The sequence below is a fragment of the Podarcis raffonei genome, chromosome 3 (genome assembly GCF_027172205.1).
Source record: "Podarcis raffonei isolate rPodRaf1 chromosome 3, rPodRaf1.pri, whole genome shotgun sequence".
Taxonomy (NCBI): domain Eukaryota; kingdom Metazoa; phylum Chordata; class Lepidosauria; order Squamata; family Lacertidae; genus Podarcis; species Podarcis raffonei.
This window is the reverse complement of record NC_070604.1, coordinates 52,972,757-52,997,760: the sequence shown is the minus strand read 5'-3', so window position 1 is coordinate 52,997,760 and position 25,004 is coordinate 52,972,757. Positions and strand designations below refer to the sequence as shown.

Sequence of the window (25,004 nt, the reverse complement as noted above, 5' to 3'; positions counted from 1 at the left end):
GTTCTTTCTCCCCTCAATACTGTACAAAAACCAGTGGTATTTATTATATATAGGCTGGTAGGTTGTTATTATTATTTTTAATAAAAAAGAACACTTCATTAGAACAATTACAATTATATTTTTAAAAGTAAAATTAAAAGTCAAGATAGAAACAATAAAAAATATTTATTCCAAAACTAAGCTGCAGAATTTAAGGGCACATTAATGAACAGATTTGTTCAAGCCAAGATAATAAAATCAGCCCCCAATGGGCAATTATCTATAAGCCAATTTTGAGAACTAAGGTTCCCACACAATATCATCTTTCTTCAATACTGATTGAAGCTTCTGAGCACTTTTTAATAGCTGGAGAGAACTTGTGCTTTTATTCATAGGACAGGCACTATTCACACTGGCTCTTGAAGTGGCTGAAGTCTCTTTTGCTCCTTTTAATCCATTAGGTCTTGATGCTGAATTGGCTGCTTTTTGTTTCAGTTTTTTAGCCTTTTGCCTCAGTCTGTAAACCTAAGAAGAGAACAATTCTATAATACATCTAATGTACAAAGAAACATGCACTTTTGGGCACAAAGGACCCTGTAAGTCAGTGCCTACACCACACAGCTTTCCCCACCAAGACATTGAGTACTTTTCCAGATATATTTGTTTATGATACAGGAAGGCCAAGCAAGGACATTGTCAGTTGTTTTTCTGCAGTTTTGGAATTTGCTTGCAGTGGCTGGTTAGAACAAAGGGAAGAATGAAAATACTAGAAAGCATAGATATACCCAACACTTCCTTGCAAGCATATGGTAATATGCAATACACAAAAATATTACGTCATGGTGGTGGCATAATTTTCAACTCATAATGTAAATACAGTTATCAATGAGTCATGTTACAACCCAGTAACAGAGAAGGTGAAGACGTCTATTTAATCCCTAAGACCAGTTATAGTCTAGAAGGGACAACATATTCATGTATTAGCATCTAGTTTTTTTAAAAAAACATTTCTCAATTTAACACACACAAAACCAGATGCTGCACAGGAGATGTGTAAACAGTTTTCTAATGGTTAGCTCTTTTTAATGAAAAGCAATCATGGGAGGCCCCCATGGAGAAGAGGAATGGTGGAGGATGGGGAGAAAAAGCAGAGCTGCTTATTTCTTTCTCATCCAATGAATTTGGACACAGGGAACGAAAAACGATATGAGGACATTCCTTGCCTACCGGTGAGAAAACATCTGGGTGTGTGGTGTGATTCTGAGCAGACAAATGGCAAATCCTGATTGCAGGCTTACAGACTGATTTTTCAGAAAGAAAGACCCACCCTCTCACACATAAATTGATTTATTCATTTCATAAAATTTATACCCCACTTGATTGTAAAACAAAAACCTCAAAGTGGTTTTTAAAAGATAAAACAGTAAAAATCAAGAATACATCCACCCACTCTTTCAAAACCTTTTAGGAGATAGTTCATATGTCTCCTACACTACATCTAGTTTGCTTGTCTCATTCAAAATCTAATACACCCATATAAGTCTTAGCAAATTTATTTTATATAACCTCACCACCTATTACGCATTGTTTCTGCAAGACTCATATAATCTAGGCACTGTCTTTCTGAAAATACTAGTTATTTTTTGCACTGCCTACACTGTCAACAATCCCTTTTCCTGACTTCAGGACGGTTTGCTTACATTTTCTTGGTGCTTTCTCAGTTTCGATATCTGCTCTCCTTTAGATTCCATCTGTTTCACAAGACAATCAAGTTCACGTTCTAGGTCTTCCCGAACCTCCTGGTTTTGTGTTTCTTGTATCTGCTTTAGGAGTTCTTGATGTTCACTGTTGGAAGACAAACTCTCAGTGGTCATTTTAGGCACAATCCAATCCACCACTTCCCTCCGAAGACTATTGTATTTCAGCATGTCCTCCAACGTATGATGATTGACTGTACGTTGTACAGTGACAACGTAAGTACTATTAGGGAATACTTCTCATTCCAGAAAGTATAGCATCTATGTTTGAAACAGTGTCACACTGTCCTTAACACATTATCATCAGAAAATAAGCTACTTCTCTGTGTAGAGTAAAAATTTCATATTGCTATAGTCCTGTTTTCTATGCAGATGTTGCTTCAGCAACAGTTACAAACAAGTTCTAAATAGACTATCTAGGGCTTGGCTGGATGAACAGAGTGAAAAAGTAATATTTTGAAGTTACTGGAGCTCCAAACGCTACAATGAGAAGCAAATGTATTAAAGACCAGAAGATATGCTGTTTAGACTAGAGCTGCAATAACTGGATATGCTATCATGCACCCTACTAGGACTAAATGTGTTTTGACTTCTATCACAATAAGAAGTTGGCAGTTAACAAAACACCGCATTAGAGTCTTGTGGCTCAAAGGCTTCTATAGACACAAATTCTTGCAATTATGGTTTAGAGCCTAAAATAAGTCCTCAGCTGCTTGTAGAAGATGGGTCAATTACCATAAATGGCAAGTTGCAAAACAGAAGGCCCACAAGGGGTTTGTACTGCAGGCAATGCATTTTTTACCTTTTAAATGCTTCATTGCTTTCTGTGACTTGCCACTAAAGTCTTAGGGTGTTTTCACAAGTGATACCAAAAACAGTAGGACTAGAATCTAAAGAGCTGTATTAGGCACACCTCTTTTTTTCTTTTAACGGCACCATCACACCTGGCCTATCATATATTACTTTTGAATAGCACTTTGTCATGCTGCACTGCTGTTTCAGTAACTTATTCTACTATACTAACATGAGGCTTGATGACTTGGGAAGGTAACCCATTAGGAAAAGGAAAACTCTGGTCCTAAACCTCTGCTGCCTTGCAGGATATCTTCAGGAGAAAAGGCTAAGGAGTAAACCCTACACAAATCTGGAGTCCTTAAGATGGTTTGATAGTGCCTTGTATACCTTCTTTCAGTAACTCCTGGGGCCAAGCTGATGTCAAATATTTTTCTCTGCTTTCCTTTGGACCACATCAGCAAGGCCAATTGTCATATGGGCAGTCTAGGACCTCCATACACACAGCCCAGGCTTGTACGCTAGGAAGGTCACTTTGGTGCTGCTAACACAGCAGTTAGGCTTCACCCCCCGAGGTGCACTCCATTGTCTCTTGAGACAGACGGATGCCATTAACAATATCCGCATGGAAAATGGGGGTTTAAAATTATTCCTAGCACCACTTGACAAAGTGCCCAAATAGTTTCTTCTCAACTTACAAAACAATTTGCTCCAAGCCTACAGGTTTTTTTTGTATTCAAATGGATAAATGAAAATGAGTACTTACAAGTTCATTTGTCCCAGTTCATCTTGCATAATCAAGAGAAGATCTGAAAGATGCTCAGTAGCAGAGGAAGATGTGGAGCAAGATGAAGGTCTGCTCATGCCAGTCCTCTTTTCACCTCCTTCTGGGCGTTGTGAAGCTGCGCTCTGACTACGGTATTTCATCATATGCAAGACGCTTTGAACATTTGCAACAACTGAGTGACTTGAGCTAGCAGACTTGTGGGGAAAGCAGCACATAAGAAAGCCTCATTAAACAAACGGTAATTTAAAACAAATTCTCAATGGTGATGATGATACGTCGCTTACCTTCCCAGCAACAAAAGGTAGTGTCCCAGCTGGTAGGTATGACTGTGAGCCGCATGCTTTTCTCAAACCAGAAGATTTCTGAGAAGTATAAAAACTAGAATTATTCCTTTATTTCAAGAAGCAGAAGTAGTGTCCTAAACTTGCAACTGTATCATGTGTCGATTTTGACATCGGATTGCTTTTCTATAGTGTCCCAAGCAACCTTTTAAATGGCTAGAACTGTGTAGGAGCATGCTGCTACATGCAATTTTAAGAAGTATTATTATAGCTTGCTGAAGCTGCATTGGTACTAAGACAAGACTTCCTGCGTTATCAGCATCTCCAATGTTCAGAATAAGCAACAGGATGTTAAGCTATCTTGAGACTTGGCAAAATATGAAAAATGCTCAGAAGACAAACTTGCTGTACAGTTAAAGTAATAGTTGTGTGTTAAAATACAGAAGAGGTCTTAAATCCACTTGTGCAAGCTGCCTCTTGTCAGTTCTTCCTCCCTCTGTAGCACCATGTCACACCTGAAGCCTTTTCTGAGGATGCCGCACACACATCCATTCACCCCCCTGTGCACCCTTTTAATGTCAATCTCACCATTAAGCTTCAAAAAAAGCCATTGAAGACAACAGAAGGCTTCTTCCAAACCTAACTGCAGTTTGTATGTGAGCACATTTTTTGTTATTGCTTCATGCTGCTTTTAGACTTGGAAAATACCTATTGGTGTCAATAGATTTCCCCCCAGGTGACAGGGCAAGGAGGAGAAGCTGCAAGTTGGGTTTGGAAGCCCCACTGGTTCTAACTAGCTCAAGGGCTCACAAGACACAACAGAGAACACAACTGAAATACACCACTTGACTAGTTTCTTCTTGGTATTAGTTTCTTCTTGGTATTCAATACATAGCTGAGAGACCTAACTTTTTTCCTTTTATTTCATTTCATTACCTTTATGGCTTTCTTCTTTCTGCTTTTTTTATTTGCTTCTTTTTGAGGTGAAAGTGAACACATAAGAATTCTATTCATCTCAAGTCCCGTTTGGAGCTGCAGTAAAAAAATACAACCATGTCTTGTTAAATGGACAGAGTGGTATCTCAGTCCAAAGCTAGAGAGAGAAAACAGCTGGGTCCAAAGATAACGAATCGCTCTCAACAGATGCCAATGTTGTTCACTGAGATAGTGATCCCTCTCTTCAGTGTGACATAAGTGACCAATGGATAAGTAGCTTTAACAGTTTGTAAGACCCATCTGAGCAGTTTAACACCCCTACAGTGAATAATGATTGCTCTCAAAAAGGCCATCTGCTTAATGGGTTAAAAACTATACCCTATGTTGGCATGGAACAAAACTCTTGCCTAAACTCATTAGCAGCATCTGGTCAGAACATAGGGCTTACTTCTATCAGGATGTACTAGTAAAATAGTAAAACTATTCCTTTATATCATAAATGACTTCCAGCCTCATTTTATGTAGCCCCTGGTGTCCCCTGAAGTTGCCCCATTCTTCCATAATATCAGAGTCTCTTCTTTTCCATTTTCTTTCCTACTTGTTTTTAAAAAATACTTTACTCCAGATCCACTTAATTTCAGAACAATTGGAAGGGACAGAATTTTATTTGATGACAGTAAATTGTTTGATGACAGTAAACCATTGTTGTTCTAAGGTTTTCTCCTAATTGTGAAACCTAAGAAGAACTAGTTTCCCCATCCAGCTATCAAATAACAAATTAGTAGGATCCTGCTATATAAGTGGCTGTGCAGTACACTAAAGCCAGGGAATAATTACTTCATTTCAGAATAGTAGTTGTATTGGTCTGTTGTACTGAAGAAATTCATCTATATACTAATTTGAGTGTTACCATCTTGGTTGTGAGTGCTGTAAGATCTGCTCCCTGGCTTGCAGGTCTGTTTTCCATTTGGCCTGGGATGCTAGAGCCCTGACTGATTCCAGGTACAAACTTTTGGACTGAGGTATTGTTTTGGATTTTTTGTTGGGGCGGGAAAAGTTCTTACTGTTATTGATAACATTTTTTGAATATTTTAGATCTTATTCAAAAATTATTCATTTTGGTTGTCCATTTTTTGATGTTTGATTGTGTAAGACTACTTTTGTTATGTTGTACTTATGTATTGTTTTCATGTTGTAAGCTGCCTTCAGTATAGTTTGAACTATGGAAAGGCAACACACACACAAAAAAAACTATATACAGTATGTATGTCTGCAACACCATCAAACACAGCGGAGCTTACTTCAGAGTAGATCTGAACAGAATTTGAAACCATTCTATGCATCTATAATCTGAAACAGGTATGGCAGAAACTGAATCTAGACAGTCAAGTCTGGATCAGTTTATTCAGAACACTATTGCCTCTGCCCATCGTCAGTTCTGGCTCTGCCCACCATTGGAGGGAATGCAGTACTGTCTATCTGCCAAGTGTATTATATATGTTTTTATTTAGTTCTACATTCAACCACTTATAGGTCATCTTATACATCAGGATTTGGGGCTAATAAGTCTCTCAGGTAAAGCTACTTATTAAGCACAAACTTCTTGCTTAGCAAGAAACAGGACCACCTTTCTCTAAAACACATTAATCTATCTTTGCTAATATGTTAGAACTATTATTTTTATTAGACCAAGCCTGCACAACTTACCAAGACCATGTGAATTACAGATTTATGGTGTGCTCTCCAACTGGTTAACAGAGACCTTTTTTGTAGTCACAGATAGGCAACAAGAATAGCAAGTTCAGAAATGATACTCTGTTGATGGGCTGAATTTCCCTTGATGGGTCAGGCTATTAGCCCAACTAAAAGGCACAATGTATTTCTGGTAGCTTTCTATTCTCAGGGGATTGTCTTTCTTCAAAAGCAAAAGGGGGCAGGGGTAAGGAAATGGCATTTCCTGCAATCACATTTAGGATAAAGTCACTAGATCCAAACTAATGCAGATATAGATAGCAAAACATACTTGTGTGTCACGGTTTGTATTCAGGATCACTGCTGGTTAAAGCAGAACTGCAGCATAAGGTTGTCTGCCGAACCTCCTGTTTTATCACTGCAAAAATACTCATCTTCCTACCTGCGCAGCTTTATCTTGAATTAGTTTGCGCTGGTGTTGCTCTTCCAGAAGCTTCTGTTCCAGGTGTCTGATCTTGTCCTTTGTGAGAGAGGGAGGCAGGGAAGGGACCACATACAATAAATGAACTCAACAGTTATCATTTTAAGGGCGAGAACACTGAAAGTGAGCCAAAGCTTTCCATTAAAGGAAACAAGGCTGAGGAAAGAAAAGCAAACGCAAAATATTTATTTGTTTGGGTAATTTGTATACCACTCCATATTTCAAAGAAATATGTGAATGGTTTACATCACAATAAAAACATCCGAAATAAAGACAGAAATCACAATAAAAATCCACATTTTAAAGCGGCACAAAACATAAGGGGACCATATTAACCACTAGTAGGTCCAAAATACAAAAATTCGACAAAAACAAACAGCTCTGCCCACCAAATGTAGAAGCGTGGCATTTATAGGTAACAGCAGCCCTCCCACTTCTGCCACTATCTCCCTTTGCCACAGGAATGCCCAGATCCAGAACTGCAGTTTTGCTGCTAGTCTCACAAATGTTAAATGTTATTAGGTTAGCCATTTAATGATGTTATTGTATTTACTTACTTCTGCAGTCTTCTGAGTGCTAGTAAGTCTCCAGCATTCTTTTTCTAGAATTTCAAGCTTGTCAAGTTTTGCACATAGCTCCAGCTGATTCTGGTCTTTTTCCTTCTGAAGCTGCATCTGAAAAATATGCACAAGATAGTGGTTTGGCAACTGATAGCAAGCTTTGCTCAAATGGTTTACAGCTTTCAGATTATCAAATTCAATGCCACAGAAGATGGAATTATGATGCAGCAAGTGCTACAGGCAGGAGTTTAGGAGGCCTACAGACAAGAACTGCAAATGCATACAGATTTGCACAGGATCTTGCTGCACATGGAAACAAAGGGAAGATCAAGGCATCTGCTTTCTGTATATGACAGCTGGCACTGGATATCACTATGTATAGGTGCATATGGATTGAGGTGGAGGTGGACAAAGTTTGTAAACATGCATGCATTAGGTTGCAGGTATCCAAGTGCATAGCACAAAAAAAGGAATACACCTTGGAACATGGATGGAAATGTGTATCCTTATCTGCTATCCATAGTTCACTGCACATTTACTAGTTGCATGTAACACCAAGGTGCATTAAATCTAGCAAAGGAACAGAAATGCCAACTTTCAATATTGGAAGTTTGCGCCTAGGGAAAGAATATAGCAGGGGGAAAATCTTGGGTTTACTGATGTCTTTCAGTGAAACACACACACACACAGCTTCAACAGGGATTGTACTGAGACATTTTTTGGCCTCAGTAAATGGGAAGCAATTATGAGACATTTCCCATTTACAGGCAACAGATCTCCTAGAAAAAGGTTCGTGAAATCTCAGTTTATTTTTTAAAAGAAACCCTAGTATTAAAAAATCCAGATAAGAATAGTTGGATGGCTATTTTCATTTTTATTTACACACTATTCGGCAGCTTTCAGGGAGGTGGGAGGTAATATTTGTCATCTGCAGACTATTGCAATGCACTCTACATGGAGCTACATTTGAAGGTGACTCAGAAATTACAGTCTAGAATGCGGTAACTAGAATGGTGACTGGGAGCAGCCGCAGGGACCATATAACACTGGTTCTAAAGGACCTACACTGGCTCCCAATACATTTCTGAGCACAATTCAAAGTGTTGGTGAAAACAGCTTCAACCAGGTTGGCTGCGGCAACCCAGTCAGATGCATATAAATAATGTTGTTGTTGTTGTTGTTGTTGTTAAATTTAGCCAAAGGTGACTTATTGCTAAAAACACAGGAATTTATGGAAGCCACCATACATTGTAGTTGTGTGATTTCTATTCTATTCTTCTGATAAACAAAGCATATAATAATAGTAATAAATTTTTATTTGCATCCCGCCCTCCCCAGCTGAGGCCAGGCTCAGAGCAGCTAACATCATAAAAATAACACAATAAGCATAAAAACAGACATTAATTAAAATACATCTTGAAATTACTTCAGACAAAAAATGCATGTAAACCGATATATGTGCACCTTATGCTTGGTCAACCAATTTTTCATAACCACAAATTTCTCAGTGTTTTCCAAGACTGTCTATGAAGGTGACAGATAAGCAAGATCTAACAAGAGACCACACCAACAAGGTTTGAGCAAAGCCTCTCAGATACAAAGGAAGGAGAAACAAAGGGCAAGAATATGACACATTAAAGATGTGCACCTGCTGTTCTAGAACCAGTTTCTTTTCCAACTCTGCATTGACCATCATTTTTCTCATGTAATCTAGTTGTTTCTCCAGCAAAGAGCAGCGAGACTGTGCTGCCCTTAACTGCATGCTCACATCTGAAGGGGAGGAATGCAGGGGGAGGGAAAGAGAGTAATAATTATGTCTTATTTGATTTTACAGATTTATGCTCTAATTTGCAATATAATGATGCTGTTGAAATGAACTTGCTTGCTTTCACTAATGACCCAATTCCATTACTGTCCTCTCATTTTATTAGGTTATCAACAGTAGAGATACATGAAGCGCTCTGGTTATTTTCAGAGAGTCTCATGAAAGTATTCCTGCAACAAAACTGATAAGTATTCTTATGACTTGCCTAAAGCCTGCACAATTCTTGAAATAAATTATGTTTGTATATTTAAGGACTTTGTACCTTGCCTCTCATTATATGTCTCAAAGTAGCTTAAAGAAAGAAGCAAACAATCTACAATTAAAATAAAAAAAGATTAAAACATCAGAAATAGAAACATCAATCCCAGCCGAGGGATCACAGGAATTGAAGTCCAGCAACATCTGGAGGTCTCAAGTTCTCCACCCATGCATAAGGGAATTTAAATGAAAACAGTTTAATAAGAAGCAGTTTCTGCTTTTTAAAAATTGCAAATCACACACTTCTACAATATCGCCAAAGTGCAATATGCATTTTTATTTAAACAATCAGTAAAGCAGTTAAAAGTCAGATCTGCTAGAACAAAATATTTAAATCATGTGATAGACCTATTTACTACATATCCTGATTAAACATTAAATGAACAACCAAACAACAAGATGAGTGTTCATTTGAGATTAAGATATAATAGATGTGAATGGTAAGGCTGTCATCAGTGGTAATAGGAGGTACCTTTCTTTTCTTGCATCATTCCCTGGTGAGTTATATCCTTCTCATTGGAGTCATGCTGAAAGGCCTTTTTATACTGGGCAGCTTCTCTGGACAAGCAATTTAGGTTCTCTTCAGCCTGTGACCTCTCTAATTCAAGACGGCGGATCTTTTCCTGAAGAGTTTTAAGGGCTGCCACTAGAGCTGGTGAAAAGGTAACTTAATTGTTAATGACACATCTCTACTTTAATAACAATAAAGCAAAGAAGCTACTTTAACGTGAACATCAGTTATGCATCAACCTGCAACATCAGTGATACTACATTGCTATATATTTTGCTTAGATGATAGAAACATAGACTTGTTTAAAGATCCACTTTCTGTCATTTGTGCTATGGTTAGAAAGCCAGTAAGGCACCAAAAATATGAAGGTTTCTCTCATCTTCTCTTACTGCTTCTGGTTCAATGTAACCACCGCTCAGATTGGAGCAGGTGGATCATAGAAGGCATAATTTGACACACATGCATACACAAACCTACAAAATATTACTGCCCATTCTCTGCTGATAGCTGCAGAACACCCTAACCACACATCCTTATTTTTCTTGGTATAAAGTTGTGTATCCTGCTCCACTAGAAGAAAGATGTTCTTGTGCTCAGATGAACAAGACTATATACTAAGAATGACAAAATAAAGAGGTTCACTATAGCTACCTAGCAGTAATTTCCTAGTCAGGGATTGGAATGTTACCAAGACCTAGGTGGGCAAGCTGAGTGGAGTTGATCTGACTCAGCTGTTCCCATCTGGAAACTTGGTGCAGCACCAGCATGGGTTTAATGGGCTGGCAATGGGGTTTGCTGTGGCCCATAACGTTTGCAACCCATTTGCCAGGATACCTCTCTGCTCCGGAACATGCTATGAAGGTCTGCATCTGCTATAGGACCAAAGAGACAGATTCCTCACTGAACTCTCAAAAGTGGTGTTGGAGAACTCTACGGCTGTTGCCCATTCATTGGTAACCTTGGGAATGGATTACTGCAATGTGCTCTATGTGGGACTGCCCTTGGGGCTGGTCCAGAAACTCCATCTGGTGCAGAATGAAGTGGCTAGACTGCTAATGGGGGAAGACAGCATGTGACACCTCTGTTAAAACATTTGCACTGGCTGCCTATACGCTACCAGGCCAGCTTCAAGGCTTTTGATTTAATACAGAAAGCCTTGAACAACTTGCGTCCAGGATACCAGACCAATCACTGAGGACATCAGGAGGAGAGCTGTTAGTTACTGAGGCCTAACTCGTCTAACTAGACACCTGGCATTGAGTGTTGCTGGTCCCGTGCTGTGCAACTCTCTTCCAGCTGAGTTGGCAGGCGCCCTCACTCTTGAATTTCAGACTTCTATTGAAGATTTGCATTTCCAAGGCAGAACAAAGATATTTGCTATTCTTTTTGTCTCCCTGCCCCCACTCATGTTTGCTTTACTCAAAAAAAACCAACCAAGTTTAAGATAATGAAATATTCCAAGGACAAGTAAGTAAAACATTAAATAGGTACGTGCTGCATAGCCCAACACCAAAAGTTACATTTCTCTTTAACAAAATAAATAAGAACGTAAGGACATAAGAAGAGCCTGCTGGATCAGGCCAAAGGCACCCTATTCTCGGTGGCTAATGAGATGCCTGTGGGAAACTTTCAAGCAGGATTCAAGCGAAAGATCACTCTCCCCTCCTCTGGTTTCTAGCAACTGGTGTTCAGAAGCATTGCTGCCTCCAACTGTGGAGGCAGAGCACAGCCATCATGCATAGTAGCCACTGACAACCCTCTCCTGCATGAATTTGTCCAATCCTCTTTTCAAGACATCTGCGTTGGTGGCCATCACTGCCTCCTGTGGGAGTGAGTTCCATAGTTTAAGTACTTGGACATGAAATAAATGGTTCCATGCCAAAAACAGACAGGAAACACGCTATGGCAAATAAAGAAGTCATTTTGAATGCACTTCAGGTTATGCCAAATTAAACTCTCACGCTTGACGATAGAGAACATGAAGCCAAACACAAGCACATGCAGTACTCATCAAGTCTCCACATGTGCATACAGCTATTGCAGCATAATACTGTAGTATAATATATTTCTTTTGCATTATATTCATTTGTGACAAATTTTTTTCCAAAAATGTTTACTGGTGGTATTTCTTTTCTTATGTTTCAGAAGGTTTGATTCTTTTTTTATTTTGACTACTAAAAAAGCTAAAATTAAAAGGCCAGGAACATGGCCCAAATTTACAGCAAAGCTGGTAAATGAAATCCAATTAATGAATCGGCCATTTGTGCTAATCCCAAAACTTTTATTTTATATATATATACATATATATGGATCAACAAACTAGTGATTAGCTGGTAAATAAGGATCCAAAATCATCGTTTAGTGTGATGAAAAATTTGACAAATCATTTGTTCTCTTGAGGCCACTGCACTTAAGAGACTAGAATGCCATTGAACAGTCATCAAATAGAAGCACAGAAGCAGCTCAAAACCATGGTTTGCCTTCATATTTTGAGGATTAAACTACGGTTGAAGTTCTAAACTATTACTTAGAGGTTTGAGGTCTGAACTGAGCTATGTAGCTTGCCAGACACGGCCACCTACGAAGCCTCAGCAAATTGAAAAAGAAGTGCACATATTTTTTACCCCTGGCAGATTCCCTTTACTCTGTAGCTGAAATCTGAGTAGCCCCACACACTGCCTAGCTGCACCTGGGAGAAGTGTCACCTCGAACAAATACCAGAGAGAGCCTGTTCACTAGAAGATATGTTACTCAAGCCAACATTGTCTTTCTAGCTATTTTTCTTGGATCTCAAATCTCAGACAAGTTCTAAACCAGTAGCACATTCCAAAACACATTCAGCACAGGCCAAGAATATTTGCTGACTAAATGTCACATTACTCATGTGTCATAGTACAATACTTTGTGTTTTACCTTGGTTGTTTGGTGCAGGAGTGTCTTTTGCCATAGCTGTTGCCTCCTTTGATCTGAGGGTTGCAAATGCAGAGTATATGTTACCTGGAGGCTGAAGAAAGCTTCCTACGTAGCTGTTCTTCGACTCAGAATCTAGAGACTGCAGAAAAGATATACAGTGTCATTTAGTTATGTTAAAGTGTTAATTCAGGCACCTTCCACTATGCTGGGGAATCTTTTTCACCCACGGTTGTTTTTCCTTCTGGGAAACATGCTACATGGAAGTGGTGGATAGAGCAAGGAATGCACATTTTATCTTTGTTTAGTAGGCTACTTTCCTTTTCATGCCTGAACCTGACTCAAACATCTATTGATGGGAATAAGAATGAGGGTAATGACTTTGAGATTAACTAGTTCACTGTGGCAAAACTTTCCTTCACAGACGTTTGTTTTCATGCTCCCATAGCACGTTAAAATATAAAGTCAGAACCATTAAAACTAAACCCATACAGCTATTTTGCCTAATTCTGTGGAATGATGTAAATTTAGGTTAGATTCCTTTGTAGTTCTATGTTCATTCTCTCATGTTGCTTGAGAGAGGGTTCCCTCAGATCCCTCATGCTAAGAAGCATTAAGTTTCCCAGTGATTATTTGTAAATTAAACAGAAAGATTAATGTAGCTGACAGATTCATAAAAAAGAGAAGAATCTGCAGTACTACTACGCTGAAAGCTATCTTCCCTAACTTAAAAAACTTGCTCAAACATCTTTGCCTCTTTAGGGACTGCTTTAGAATAGGCTAGTTTCTTTGGCTGCTAACATCACATTACTTACCTCCATTATAGGGGGTCTAGACTCCAGAGTTCCACTCACCTGCCGAGACAGAAAAGTCATTATGTCATGTGATTCTTATTTTGAAGTATAAGCAGAATGACATTTTTTCCTCAGCTATTTGTACTGATTTAAGACATTTACACAGAAAAGAAGAGAAGACAGATTAATTTTTTTATGAACAAGACTGAGGCTACATCAAGTCTGGATGATTTCCCACAAACTTGCAACAGAAAAATGGCACAAAATATACTAGCCTGCTCTACACTTTGTGATGTGATTGCACTGTTTGCATTCCACTTAGCTGCAGGTTTTTAATGCATAGCAGGGGGTTGGACTAGATAACTCTTGGGGTCCCATCCATCTCTAAAATTCTATGATTCTATACAATAATCTCTCAAACAATTTGTCTGGAAAAATCATTTGTACTTTTGCTCTTTCCAGCATTGTTCCTTCATCCTTCGTTACTGGCAACTTTTTCTTCCAAATGATTTTTTGTTCAAATGAAATTAGCCTTTGTACAATACTTACATAATTGTTCACCATAGCTAACCAAAGTCTCCCACCCCAATCTTGTTCATTCTTGCGGAAACTAAACTGGTTCATAGTATCCTCACCATCAGCAGGGACCATCTTCCTACATATTATGTAAAATGACCAATGCTTAGGTGTTCAACAAGTAATAAGTATATTACCAAGAGTGTAGGAACACACAGCTTTATTTGCACAAAGTAATCATTCATTAAGAAAACCATTAAAACCCAATTTCAGCTAGCAGCAGCATGTATGTAACTATGGAAAATCAAAAAAACAAACTTGGAGACAATATTACACGCAAAAACAATGCTCATTTGGACAGGTTCTGTCCAAATGTTTTCACTGGGTGAAGGAGTGTTGCAAACAAGCCTAAACTGTTTCACATTGGTACAAATATTAAATAGGCCTTGTAATCCCAGTATCTATGCAAGGGGCAGATGGAAAGAATTTCGGCCAGTAGCTGTAATAAATCCTTCTGTTTTAGGCTGACAACTGGGGGTAAAATAATTTTTATATTTGGATTGAGACACTTAAGTCAGAGAGATCTTTAAACATATTTTTTAAAGGAAAAACCAACACCCTTTTATTGGACAGATCATTTTGCAAGCTACTTAAGGAACACTCTTGTACTTTGTCACCTATCCCTGCATCCACACCTGAGCTGAATTGAAGCCATGGCTGGTGAGCTCCAGCTCCTCTCCCTCATTTTAAAGTGAAACGATTAAGTCCTGGAGGCGCGTGTTTTAAAGGCCTTAAAAAGCAAGCCTACACGTGTTTTCTCAGAAGCAAGCCGCCATGAATTGAACGAGGCATGTGTGGGTGCAAGATTGCAGCCAAATACAGCGAATATCTCAGGGATGCCCCCTTCACCGCCATCAAGCACCTCTTTTGTGTCCTCCCGGGGGTGGTAATAATAATAATAATAATAATAATAATAATAATAATAATAATAATAATAATAATAAAGTCGGCTCCCTCCTCCTTCCCCTCCCATAAAAACAGTTGCAGGTTTAGTGTTCTTCGCTCGCCTGCATCTTCTTCCTGGCTCGCCAGGGTGGGCTTGGAAGCGAACTGTTGGGGGTCTGTGGCCAGGATTGCTCTCGCCTCTCCTGGGGGAGGGAGGGTTGGGAAAACCCAGGCAGGACACTCTTTATGGACTCTGCCGAGGCGCTGGAAGTTACTGCAGGGTGGGGCCCTTGGGCGAGGGCTGGGTGGTAAAGGAAGGGATCTGTGGGCGGAAAGAGGAGCCTGAGCCAGGTGAAAACGGGGGCGGGGGGGGAGGGAGCAACCAGCAGAAACTCAGCAGGTGAAGAGACGACGACCCCCTCCCTCCCCGCGTACACACCTTACCGGGATTCACCCGAGCTGCAAGCACCAGAGGAGCTCGCGCTACGACCCAGCCCCAGTTATGCCGCTCGCCTTCTGCTTCCCGGCTTCGGGTAGACCACAGCTAACCATAAAAGGCGGCTCACTTCCCAGAGCGCCCTTCTTCGCCGGGGCCGTTTTTCAAGCCGCCCGCTTCCCCTCCCGCTCTCGGGGATTCCACGCCCTCGCTCCGTGACCCGGATTATTGGCCCCGCCTCCTCCCAGGTCACTTAGCGGCTCCCCCTGGATTAGGGAAGCTGTCCGCCCTCCTGCCTCGCCCGCCGAAGTGCTTTCCTTGGCTCAGGGCGAGAGGAGGAGGTTGTTTGTGCTGCTCTTGGGCTGACACTCCATGCAATGCAAAGGAGTGTGCGTTTGTCTCACGATGGGATGCATTAGCTGAATTACTGGTTTGATGGATAGACAATGGACATGCACATTCTGGTTTGCTTTTGCCGCGCTTTTTCCTGTGCGGGAAGGGGGTGTAGGTCAGTGGTAAAGCATCGGAGGTCCTACGTTCAGTCCACAGCATCTCCAGGTAGGGCTCAGCACCACGCTGAGACCCTGAAACGCCGCAATACTGACCTAGATGGACCGATGGTCCGCCGTGGTATATGGCGGATTTTAGCAATACTTTCGGAATTTTTACTTATTAAAGGCGCAACGGCCCTGCCGGGGGGGGGGGGAGTGGCTAACCCTCCACCAGCCACAGTGTAGGCGACTGGGATGATGCAGCTTTTCACAACACTGACCACATACACAAAGTGACTATTTATTACTGCCCGACTTATAATATTTATTTTACACCCCACTCTCCCCCCAAAAAGCCCAGGATGGCAAAACACATTAAAAACAACTCCAGTGCAAATGCAGGAGGGGAAAGGTCTCAAAAGGCTTGTTGAAAGAGGAAGGTCTTCAGTCAGGCACCCAAAAGATAATGCTGTCTAATACTAAAAGGGAGGAAATTCCATTTCCTACATTGTGGCAGAATGGATCAACTGATAAGATGGTATCTAAGCCCTCACCAGCAGAGTAGTAAAAAGATAGTGTGAAGTAATAACTAGTCTGAGTTTGGTGTTCATTGTTTGCATCTTAAGACTGCATGTTTACTCAAACACCTGTCCAACAAGACTTACTCCCAAGTAAGTCAACATAGGTCTATGGTCTTAGTCTCTTATTTTTGTCAAGGATAATTGATTTTCAGCAGTTGATATTATTGCTGTAGTGTTAGTGCAGGAAACACGAAGATGTTTTAATGAGCGAGACCTCCCATTTGTAGCAGCCAGATGCTTAGCTCATGTTAACTGCATGCCAACTTCAAACACCAAATCAGCAACAGGCCTGCATAATACAAAGCAGAAGTATTGGAAAGTATATGTATCTACATATTATTTTAGAGTTAAAACCACATTTGCATTATACATAGTATTTTGATACATATAGATATGTATATGCCTGCAAGTATAGCATACAGAAAGTTGATATGACATAGTGTTATCCACTTACATTAATGCCTCAAATTAATTTTTTTAAAGGTTCACTTTTTTTTCTTACGGCCTGCAGATTTTAAAAATGCAAAGTTGAAATCTTTCTCAAAAGAGTTGATTCATTGTCTAGTTGGGAAAGTTGCTGAACAACTGTGGCTCACAGTTTGCCAGAAAGAACTGAGTTCTAGAATTAAAAATGTTGTTCAGAGTAGTCAACTCTCTTGCTTCAGAGAAGTTAACTTTTAATAGGATTAAGGTAAAGGTAAAGGGATCCCTGACCGTTAGGTCCAGTTGCGGATGACTCTGGGGTTGCGGTGCTCATCTCGCTTTACTGGCCGAGGGAGCCGGTGTACAGCTTCTGGGTCATGTGACCAGCATGACAAAGCCGCTTTTGGCGAAACAGAGCAGTGCACGGAAATGCATTTGATTTAGACCACAGCGTCACCCGCGTTTAATAGGATTACTTACTTTTAAAATGGTTTGAGAACTGCTACTGTGCCCTGCATTCAGGCAAACAGTTATAAATCCTCCAAGGTGGTTTACTGGAATGTGCACATTTATCCACATATGTTTGTCCACATTTCAGCGTTCAGTGTTATGAATCATTCAGTTTCTGACCGTTTTCCAAAATAAATTCATGCTAATAGCTACAATATGGGCAGCAATATTGGGAAACTCTCTGCTCTTCTAACTATTGTCCTGAAGCCAGTATGACTGGCAAGAGACTGTTTAAAAAGGCCAGTTTGGAACATGAACCTGCTTCCCAACCCCCCTTGTTTTCCATCCAGAACTGAGAAAACAGTTGGCTGAACATCTGCACATACTATTTTGATGGTTTCTTTGAAAATTTCTCCTGCTATGATGATTAGGCTGGGAAAAATAATGTATTTTGGTGCTATTCTCCACTCCCAGCCCCCAGCTTGACGTAAGGGGGGGCATACAAAAAAGCCTCCACTGTGTCACATTAAATCCCAACTCCAATAACTGACTGTTCGCACAAGCACAAAACAGCCATCTAAATCATTTTAACATAACTTTATATTAACCACAATAATCCTGTTGAGAGCTCGTTTAGAGTAGCAATTGATTTAGAACATCCATATGAGGAAACAGAAATGAGTAAAATTTTTTGCCCTTTGCATATATTATATTAAGTTTTCAAAAGTGACCATCTTAAACCCAGGGTTGTTCACTTTTGAGAAGAAACTGAAAACCTAATGGTTTTATGTATGCCTAACACTGCGTAAGTTCAAACTGCATACATTTAATTACTGTTGCTCATATTGGGAGGAATTCAACATTGTACTCTTCTGATTGTTCTGTCAGCACAAGAATTCCAGCTTGCCTGAGAGAATGACCCCCTTATCCTCCCCCCATAAGCTGTTCTAGGGGTGCTCCTGACACCCCCCAAAAGCATGGCGTGTTACGGGGGGCAGAACCAACGTGATTTGTCAGTTAAGTATTTATTTTGTTTTACTTGATGGGGGGCAGCTGCCCTCTCTTGGCTACGCTCATGCCCCCAAGGCTCATTGCAGACAGCAATGCGCAAGATGAAGCCCTTGTGTAGGACTTCCATTGATGTGACTGGGTAGGTGAATCCTGCATATAGATGTATACAGTGGTACCTCGGGTTACAGACACTTCAGGTTACAGACTCCGCTAACCCAGAAATAGTACCTCAGGTTAAGAACTTTGCTTCAGGATGAGAACAGAAATCGCACAGCGGCAGCAGGAAGCCCCATTAGCTAAAGTGGTACCTCAGGTTAAGAACAATTTCAGGTTAAGAACGGACCTCCAGAACGAACTAAGTTCTTAACCCGAGGTACCACTGTAATAATATAGCATGTTTTTCTTCTTAGCATTAGTTCACTAGGAATATAAGAAAAGCAAGTCATATGTCATTAAAATTTCAGTCATAACAGGAATTAAGTATTCAAATGGTTGTTTGCCAGGAATGCTTGGCTCTAAGCAGAAGAGCTAAAATGAACAGGTTAGAAAATGTTACGATGACTGAGTTTTGCTGAATTTTAGCTTTAGCTTGTCAGAGATGTTGTGGATAATTATTTCAGTTCTTTTGAAGTTATACCATGGTGGAAGAGGATTATATCAAAGATCCGATTAAACAACTGTAGAAGCAAAGGCAATTGCAAACACTTTAACCTTCAAGACAGTTTAGAACACACTTAACTATGGCATATTTGAATTTTAACCAGCTTTCTACTGTGAGCTGTTTTGCATGATACAGGTATCTTAGTTTAAGGGTTTTATAAAACTGCAACTCAGGAGCACTTACAGCTCAGTTCTAGCAGGTTTACTTTGAAATAAGCCCCCATTATGTTAAGAGGGGTTTATTCACAGTATTGCTTAGAATGGCCTAGGCTGGTGTAGGTTATATATCAAATGTCAAGCTCATGTCAAGAGCTGTTTTGGAAAGATAGCCAAACTTTGTACCAGAGAGTGTTAGGAGTTTTGCTTTGGATAATATTTCAGCTGCATAACTTCCTCCCTCAACTTTTTATACAAGCTTCACTGCATCTTACAAAGTTCAATAAAAATACTCCCTCTCATCTACTGTGCAGATGTAGTCAGATACCAATTACATTTTAACCTGCACAAACAATAGACAAGATTATATACATTAAATAGGTGGCATAGTGAGATGTAGTGGTATCCACATTAAGCGAGTCATACATATAATAGACAATTATATAAAGCTGTAAGCTTCTAGAATAAGCTATTTATTGTGATGTTTAACTTAATATTTGCCTTCATTGTTACAAAAGAATGACTAATTGGCTACTGTATTCAATTAATTCAATGACCCTATATAAAAGAAGTGAAAGGAAGTACAGTGGTACCTCGATTTAAGAACAGTCCGGTTTAAGAATGATTTGGTTTACAAACTCTGCAAAAACAGAAATAGTGTCTTGGTTTGAGAACTTTTACCTCGGTCTAAGAACGGAAGCCAAATGGTGGAAGGGCACCGGTGGTGGGAGGCCTCATTAGGGAATGTGTGCATCGGTTTAAGAATGGTTTTGGTTTAAGAATGGACTTCCAGAATGGATTAGGTTCGTAAACCGAGGTACCACTGTACTGTATCTTTAACTTCACAGACTGAAAGGAACTGAGCGACTATTGCTTTTCTAAAAAATGAAAAACAATCCTACTCTTCTAGGAGTCCAAAACATAAAGAATTGACACAGAGATAAAATTACAAGAGGCCCAATTTGATTTATTTATAATGCTTATAAACTTCATATTAAAAGAAACATTGGAGGAGACCCGCTGAAAATAATGGATGCAAGTTAGTCATGTCCATTAATAGGTCGTCTCTGAGCAGGGCCAACATGGGTTATAATCCAGTAAAAATGGACCTAACGAAAGTACATGCATAGCCAACATTCACTTTCTGAAGACGCTTCGTTACTATGCAGCCGTTTACCGTTAACGGAGCAGGATCTTTAAGAAAAGCTAGTCACCCAGTATATATCCAGCTATATCTATGCAGCACTTCCATCTTCTTCCTTCTTCTTCACTTTTCACCTTTCATCATTCTTTCACCTTCTCATCGCAAAAGCGACCACTACCCTCGTCGCCTGTAGACAAAGACAAAAGAAACACGGAGTAGAGCCGAGGTTGCAATTTTTTATATGCCCGCGTGACCAGATGGCGCTGACGCTTTCTTCCCAGCGCACTGCTTCCTGGGACTTGTAGTTCTCGAACAAGAAAGCTCTGCAGTTTCGCGGGCTTGGCACTATATGTCCCAGGCGCCCCGGGAACACTTTACGCCGATTGGTTTGACAGCTCAGAGGGGGATTGGCTTGAAGCCGGACATCTACCTCGCGTCGACTCCACAGGCGAGGCGGCGCGTGCAGCTTTGAGAGAAGGGGCGGGGCCTGGCGTCTGCAGCCGCCCCGGGGGATGGCGGGGAGAGAGGCTGGCCGCTTCAGAAGCGGGAGCGGTGGTGGGCGGGGGCGCTCCGCCGAATCCGACCCGCTCCGGTTCTTTGGGGTTCCGTCCGGAGAAGCCTCGCGGCGGGCTCGCGCCAGCCTCTCCTCCCCGCCCCCGTTCTGCTGATGGGCAGCTTCCTCCCCGCTGCGCTGGGCGAGGGGTGGGTCCGGGGCGGGAAGAGACCCAGGCCCTGCTGGGCTGGGAGCAGGCGAGCCCGGACGGGGACTTTCTCCCCTTGAAAGCGGGGCGGCGGGCAGAGAGGAGCGCCAGGAAGGGAGGGACTCTCCTCCTCGCACGGTCCCAGCCAGCGCGAAGCAACTTTCTTAGCCGTGCAAGTGCTCGGACTCTGCAAGCCGAGCTTCTCGCAGCCTAACGGAGGCGCCTCTTCGCGCATTCAGGGAGCGAGACGTATTTTATTTCGCAATATTTATATAGCGCTTGGTTGCAAGAAAGCCGCGAAGCGCTTCTCGGCACCCGGCCATTATAATGAGGGCTGGCGGGTAAGAAGCGAAGTGGCGGAAAGGAGCAGGACAAGACCCCGATCAGCGCCGCTGCCGCCGCCTTCTGATATTCCTTTGACTCTTCTGGGGAGGAGGAGGAGGATGGCGGCCGCCTCAGAGAACTGAGTCTCGGGAGAGCGAAGAGCGGGGATCTCTTTCTGACAATGGCCGACCGAGATGGAGAGGTGAGGTGGGATGGGCTGTGCAGCAGGGAGCGCAGCGCCAGAGACAGCGCCATGGAGAGCATAAGGCAGGCGGTCCTGAAGAAGAGCGAGGCGGTGGCTCCGGCCAAAGAAGCCGCGTCTCCTCCGGCGTCGCCGGCGGCGGAAGGGCTCTCGCCGCCTCCCAGCGGGGCTCGTGGCGGGCTGAACGAAATGCTCGCCCGCCTGCTGATGCTGTCCAAGAGGTGCCCCTTCCGAGACGTGAGGGAGAAGAGCGAAGCCATCCTGATGAGCGTTCAGGTAAATACCCGGCTCCTGTGCTTTCTTCGGGAAGCGTCTCGAAGTTTGCAACTCTTTCCCTTGGAATAAGTTTCGCTGAGTTCTGAAGGCCTTGCTTCTTTCTGCCTGGGTGTCTTCAGGACGAAAGTTTTGTGTGTGCGTGTTTAGATGGTAAGACAAGGCGCTCAAGGCACATGGGATTTTTCTCCTTTCACCCTTGCAACTGCCCTGTGAGGTAAAGCAAAGTGAGGGACCAAGGTCACCGTGGTAGAGCGGGGAGCTGCCTTAAGCCGAATTGTATCATGCAGCTACTTTTGCTGCGTGGCTCAAGTGGCTCAAGGGTGCAGACGGAGTCTTTCTCAGACCTGGTGTTGGAGATCCTTTCACCAGGATTGTCAAGGATTTAGGTCTGTTTCTTCTACTGCTGCCAAACCTTGACCTCTGAGTAAATGATCGATGAGATTTCATTCTAATAAAATTTGTTTTGCACTGGGATGTAAGAAAATTTAAGCGGTGATCTTCTTAAGGGGAATTGAACTAGGATTTACCCACACACAACATCATTAACTTCCAGTTGACAAAATTCAATCCCCTAACCTTATCTGGATTATGCAGTAAACATTAATGCACCTTTGGGAAAACCTTTGCCTGTGTAAGTGGCTCTTTGAGCAAGTTCTCCATCTGCTCATAGTAATATAGTTAACAAAAGAAGGTTCCAATGTGTTTGCTTGGAAATTGTGCTTCATTGGAGACCTGTGGAACAGTAGCAGTGCTGATTAATTACACTCCAGCAAATAATCTCCATTCTTTTTCTATTGGAATTAGCAGTTTATAGTAACTATGTTCTATGCAAGTAAAGAATGTTACACTTGCAGTATAATTCTAACAGGTCCCATTGACCTGTTCAGCAGTTAATTTACTCACTAGTGGAGGAAGAGGAGTGCGGAGGGAGCGCACCGCCCCCAGTCGCGCGATCCCAGTGGGGTGCCATCACGGCTGCCGCCCCGCCCGTGCTGGGTGCCATGCCCCCACAGGCGGCATGCCCCACCCCCGGGACGCGTGCCAGCCCCGCCCCTGCCTGCTCTCCGCCCCCCAGTGCCAGAGCATGAAGCTCCGCCACTGAATTTACTTGCCTGAAATAAAGGTCAGAATCCTTCAACTTTTGCAAGGTCATTGGGCCCTTCAAATTTTAATTGGGATGAAGATTATTACTTTTATTCTTCCATGTGGAAGATTTTGCCAAGATTTATTCTTTTTTATCTAGTTGAAGCAGGGGTGGAGAACCTCCAGCCCACAGGCCTAACTGGGACCAACAGGCCTCCCCAGTTGGCCCATGAGACAGTTCTGGCCAGGTCATGTCCACTTCCCTATACCCGATGTCATATAGGGGATCTCCAACTGGCTGTGCCTGCAAAGCGCCTGGCCAGACGGTTCTTTATAAGGGGTTTCTGAAGACCTGCCAATCGCTGTAGAAAATAGCTCTTTGAAAGGAGCTTCTGAAAAGGCTGGTGGACAATCAACAGGCGGAGAAACTTGGTAAGTGCAGGGTGAGGGAGATAATCTGACCACCACCCCAGAGGAGATCCAGTTTTCCACCCCTGAGGTAAATGGACAACTGAATACTACTGAGAAAAAATGCATTGGATTTTCACAATGAACTTGACAGAAATTAAGCTTAATATTAAGTCAGCCTGCTTTAAAATATGAGTGTTTCCAATATACCGTATTTTTCGCTCTATAACACGCACCTGACCATAACACACACATAGTTTTTAGAGGAGGAAAATCTGTAGGCATGCCACCCGTAGGCATTTCCTCCATAACACGCACAGACATTTCCCCTTACTTTTTAGGAGGAAAAAAGTGAGTGTTATGGTGCAAAAAATACGGTAGTTCCTGTTCTGTCACCGTGCTACCAGCCCTGACTCAACTCTGTTGTTACAGGTTTATAAAGCCAGAAGTTCTGACAAATATAACAATATAGTAAAGCTACAAAGTTAGTTATCGCTATTAGTAGTCCTGCTATACAAGCTCATACCATAATATTAGCCACTCAGCATGAATTATAAATGTTCTACAGTGATAAACCATGGAAATAAGTTCAGATTGACACACACCCATTACAGAAAAAGCTAGTTCTGAAGGGCATGTACGGTGGCTCTCAGGATCTCAACACTTTAGCACATGTCTGATTCATACCATATAACTGAACTTTCCCCCTAGTTATTCCCCCCCCCCCACTCACCTAGTGTCCAGAAGGGAAATGGGATGGTGTTTTCTCTTCATGATCACAGCACGTCAGTGCATTGTGATAACACTTGAACAGACCACACCCAGGACAAATTTGAGGTGCAATTGATTCTGAGACTGAACGAGGGAACTCATTAACACTTTTCAGGACTGCATATGATATTGCACTGATGTATGGATGTTTTATGCAACAGGTGTGTCTGGTGGGCAGGTTAAGAAAGTGTAATACCTATGCATAAGTAGAGGTTCAAGGAGGAAATATTGTTTGACCTGGGCCTCTATGTTGCTAACCTGAGCAGGCACTGTTGCCTGAGAGCATATGAAGGGCCCTGTTGGATAAGATCAATGTCCACCTAGTCCAGTATTCATGGAAAGTATCCCAGCTATCAGCAGGCTCTGTGGTCCATTGGTGGTCACCATGGTGTCCTACCAATGTTGTTGGAATACAGCTCCCATTATTCCCAGGCAACATAGCCAATAGTCAGAGCTGATGGAGTTGTAGTCCAACAGCATGTGGAGACACCATGTTGACTACCTCTGCGGGTGGTCCATGGAAATTAATAATCTACCATTTTTGCCTGGCCTTGCAGGTCCAGCCAAAAATTGTAGTCATCAGTTCCCCACCTGGCAATCCTTTCTGTAGGGAAAGGATGCTGGGTAGGAAAGTGTGCCAGCTTTATCCCCACTTTCTTCATGTAGGGACCAGTGGAGATCATGTCTGGTTGGGTGCTACCCCTTCCTGCTGTCCACGTTTCCTGCTGAGGTGTAGGAAAGCCTGGGGCAGGAAAAGCCAATGGCAGAGTGGAGATTGCTTGTCAGTTTGGCCTTACATGGCCAAGGCTGCCTGGATCCTTTGGTCACAGGGCTGTCCCCAAAACTTCCAGCCTTCCTCCCAG

At 42.0% G+C, this 25,004-nt stretch overlaps 2 protein-coding genes across 8 annotated transcripts in view; one reads left to right on the top strand and one right to left on the bottom strand.

Moving 5' to 3' along the window:
- Positions 1 to 148: 148 nt before the first annotated feature.
- Positions 149 to 15,686, bottom strand: CEP57L1 (centrosomal protein 57 like 1). Of its 3 annotated transcripts, none has more exons than XM_053381639.1 (12): positions 15,464 to 15,685; positions 13,585 to 13,623; positions 12,773 to 12,911; positions 9,821 to 10,000; positions 8,914 to 9,035; positions 7,263 to 7,379; positions 6,667 to 6,744; positions 4,533 to 4,628; positions 3,600 to 3,677; positions 3,295 to 3,509; positions 1,680 to 1,824; positions 149 to 504 (listed from the first exon to the last, which is right to left on the bottom strand). In XM_053381639.1, the coding sequence occupies exons 2-12, from the start codon at positions 13,588 to 13,590 to the stop codon at positions 280 to 282; spliced, it is 1,401 nt and encodes a 466-aa protein (XP_053237614.1). In that variant the 5' UTR covers positions 13,591 to 13,623; positions 15,464 to 15,685; the 3' UTR covers positions 149 to 279. The 3 variants fall into 3 exon arrangements, with proteins under 3 accessions (XP_053237614.1, XP_053237615.1, XP_053237616.1); XM_053381640.1 differs by having other exon boundaries at positions 15,469 to 15,685; XM_053381641.1 differs by lacking the exon at positions 4,533 to 4,628 and having other exon boundaries at positions 15,464 to 15,686.
- Positions 15,687 to 20,865: 5,179 nt separating this feature from the next.
- SESN1 (sestrin 1) overlaps positions 20,866 to 25,004 on the top strand; it is a 60,877-nt gene continuing 56,738 nt past the window's right edge. For 2 of the 5 annotated variants that reach the window (XM_053381615.1, XM_053381617.1), the window contains exon 1: positions 20,868 to 21,879. In XM_053381615.1, the coding sequence (XP_053237590.1) occupies positions 21,583 to 21,879 (297 nt within the window). In that variant the 5' untranslated portion in view covers positions 20,868 to 21,582. Of the gene's footprint in view, positions 21,880 to 25,004 lie in introns of all 5 variants that reach the window. The other 3 variants (XM_053381616.1, XM_053381620.1, XM_053381619.1) reach the window with 3 other exon arrangements.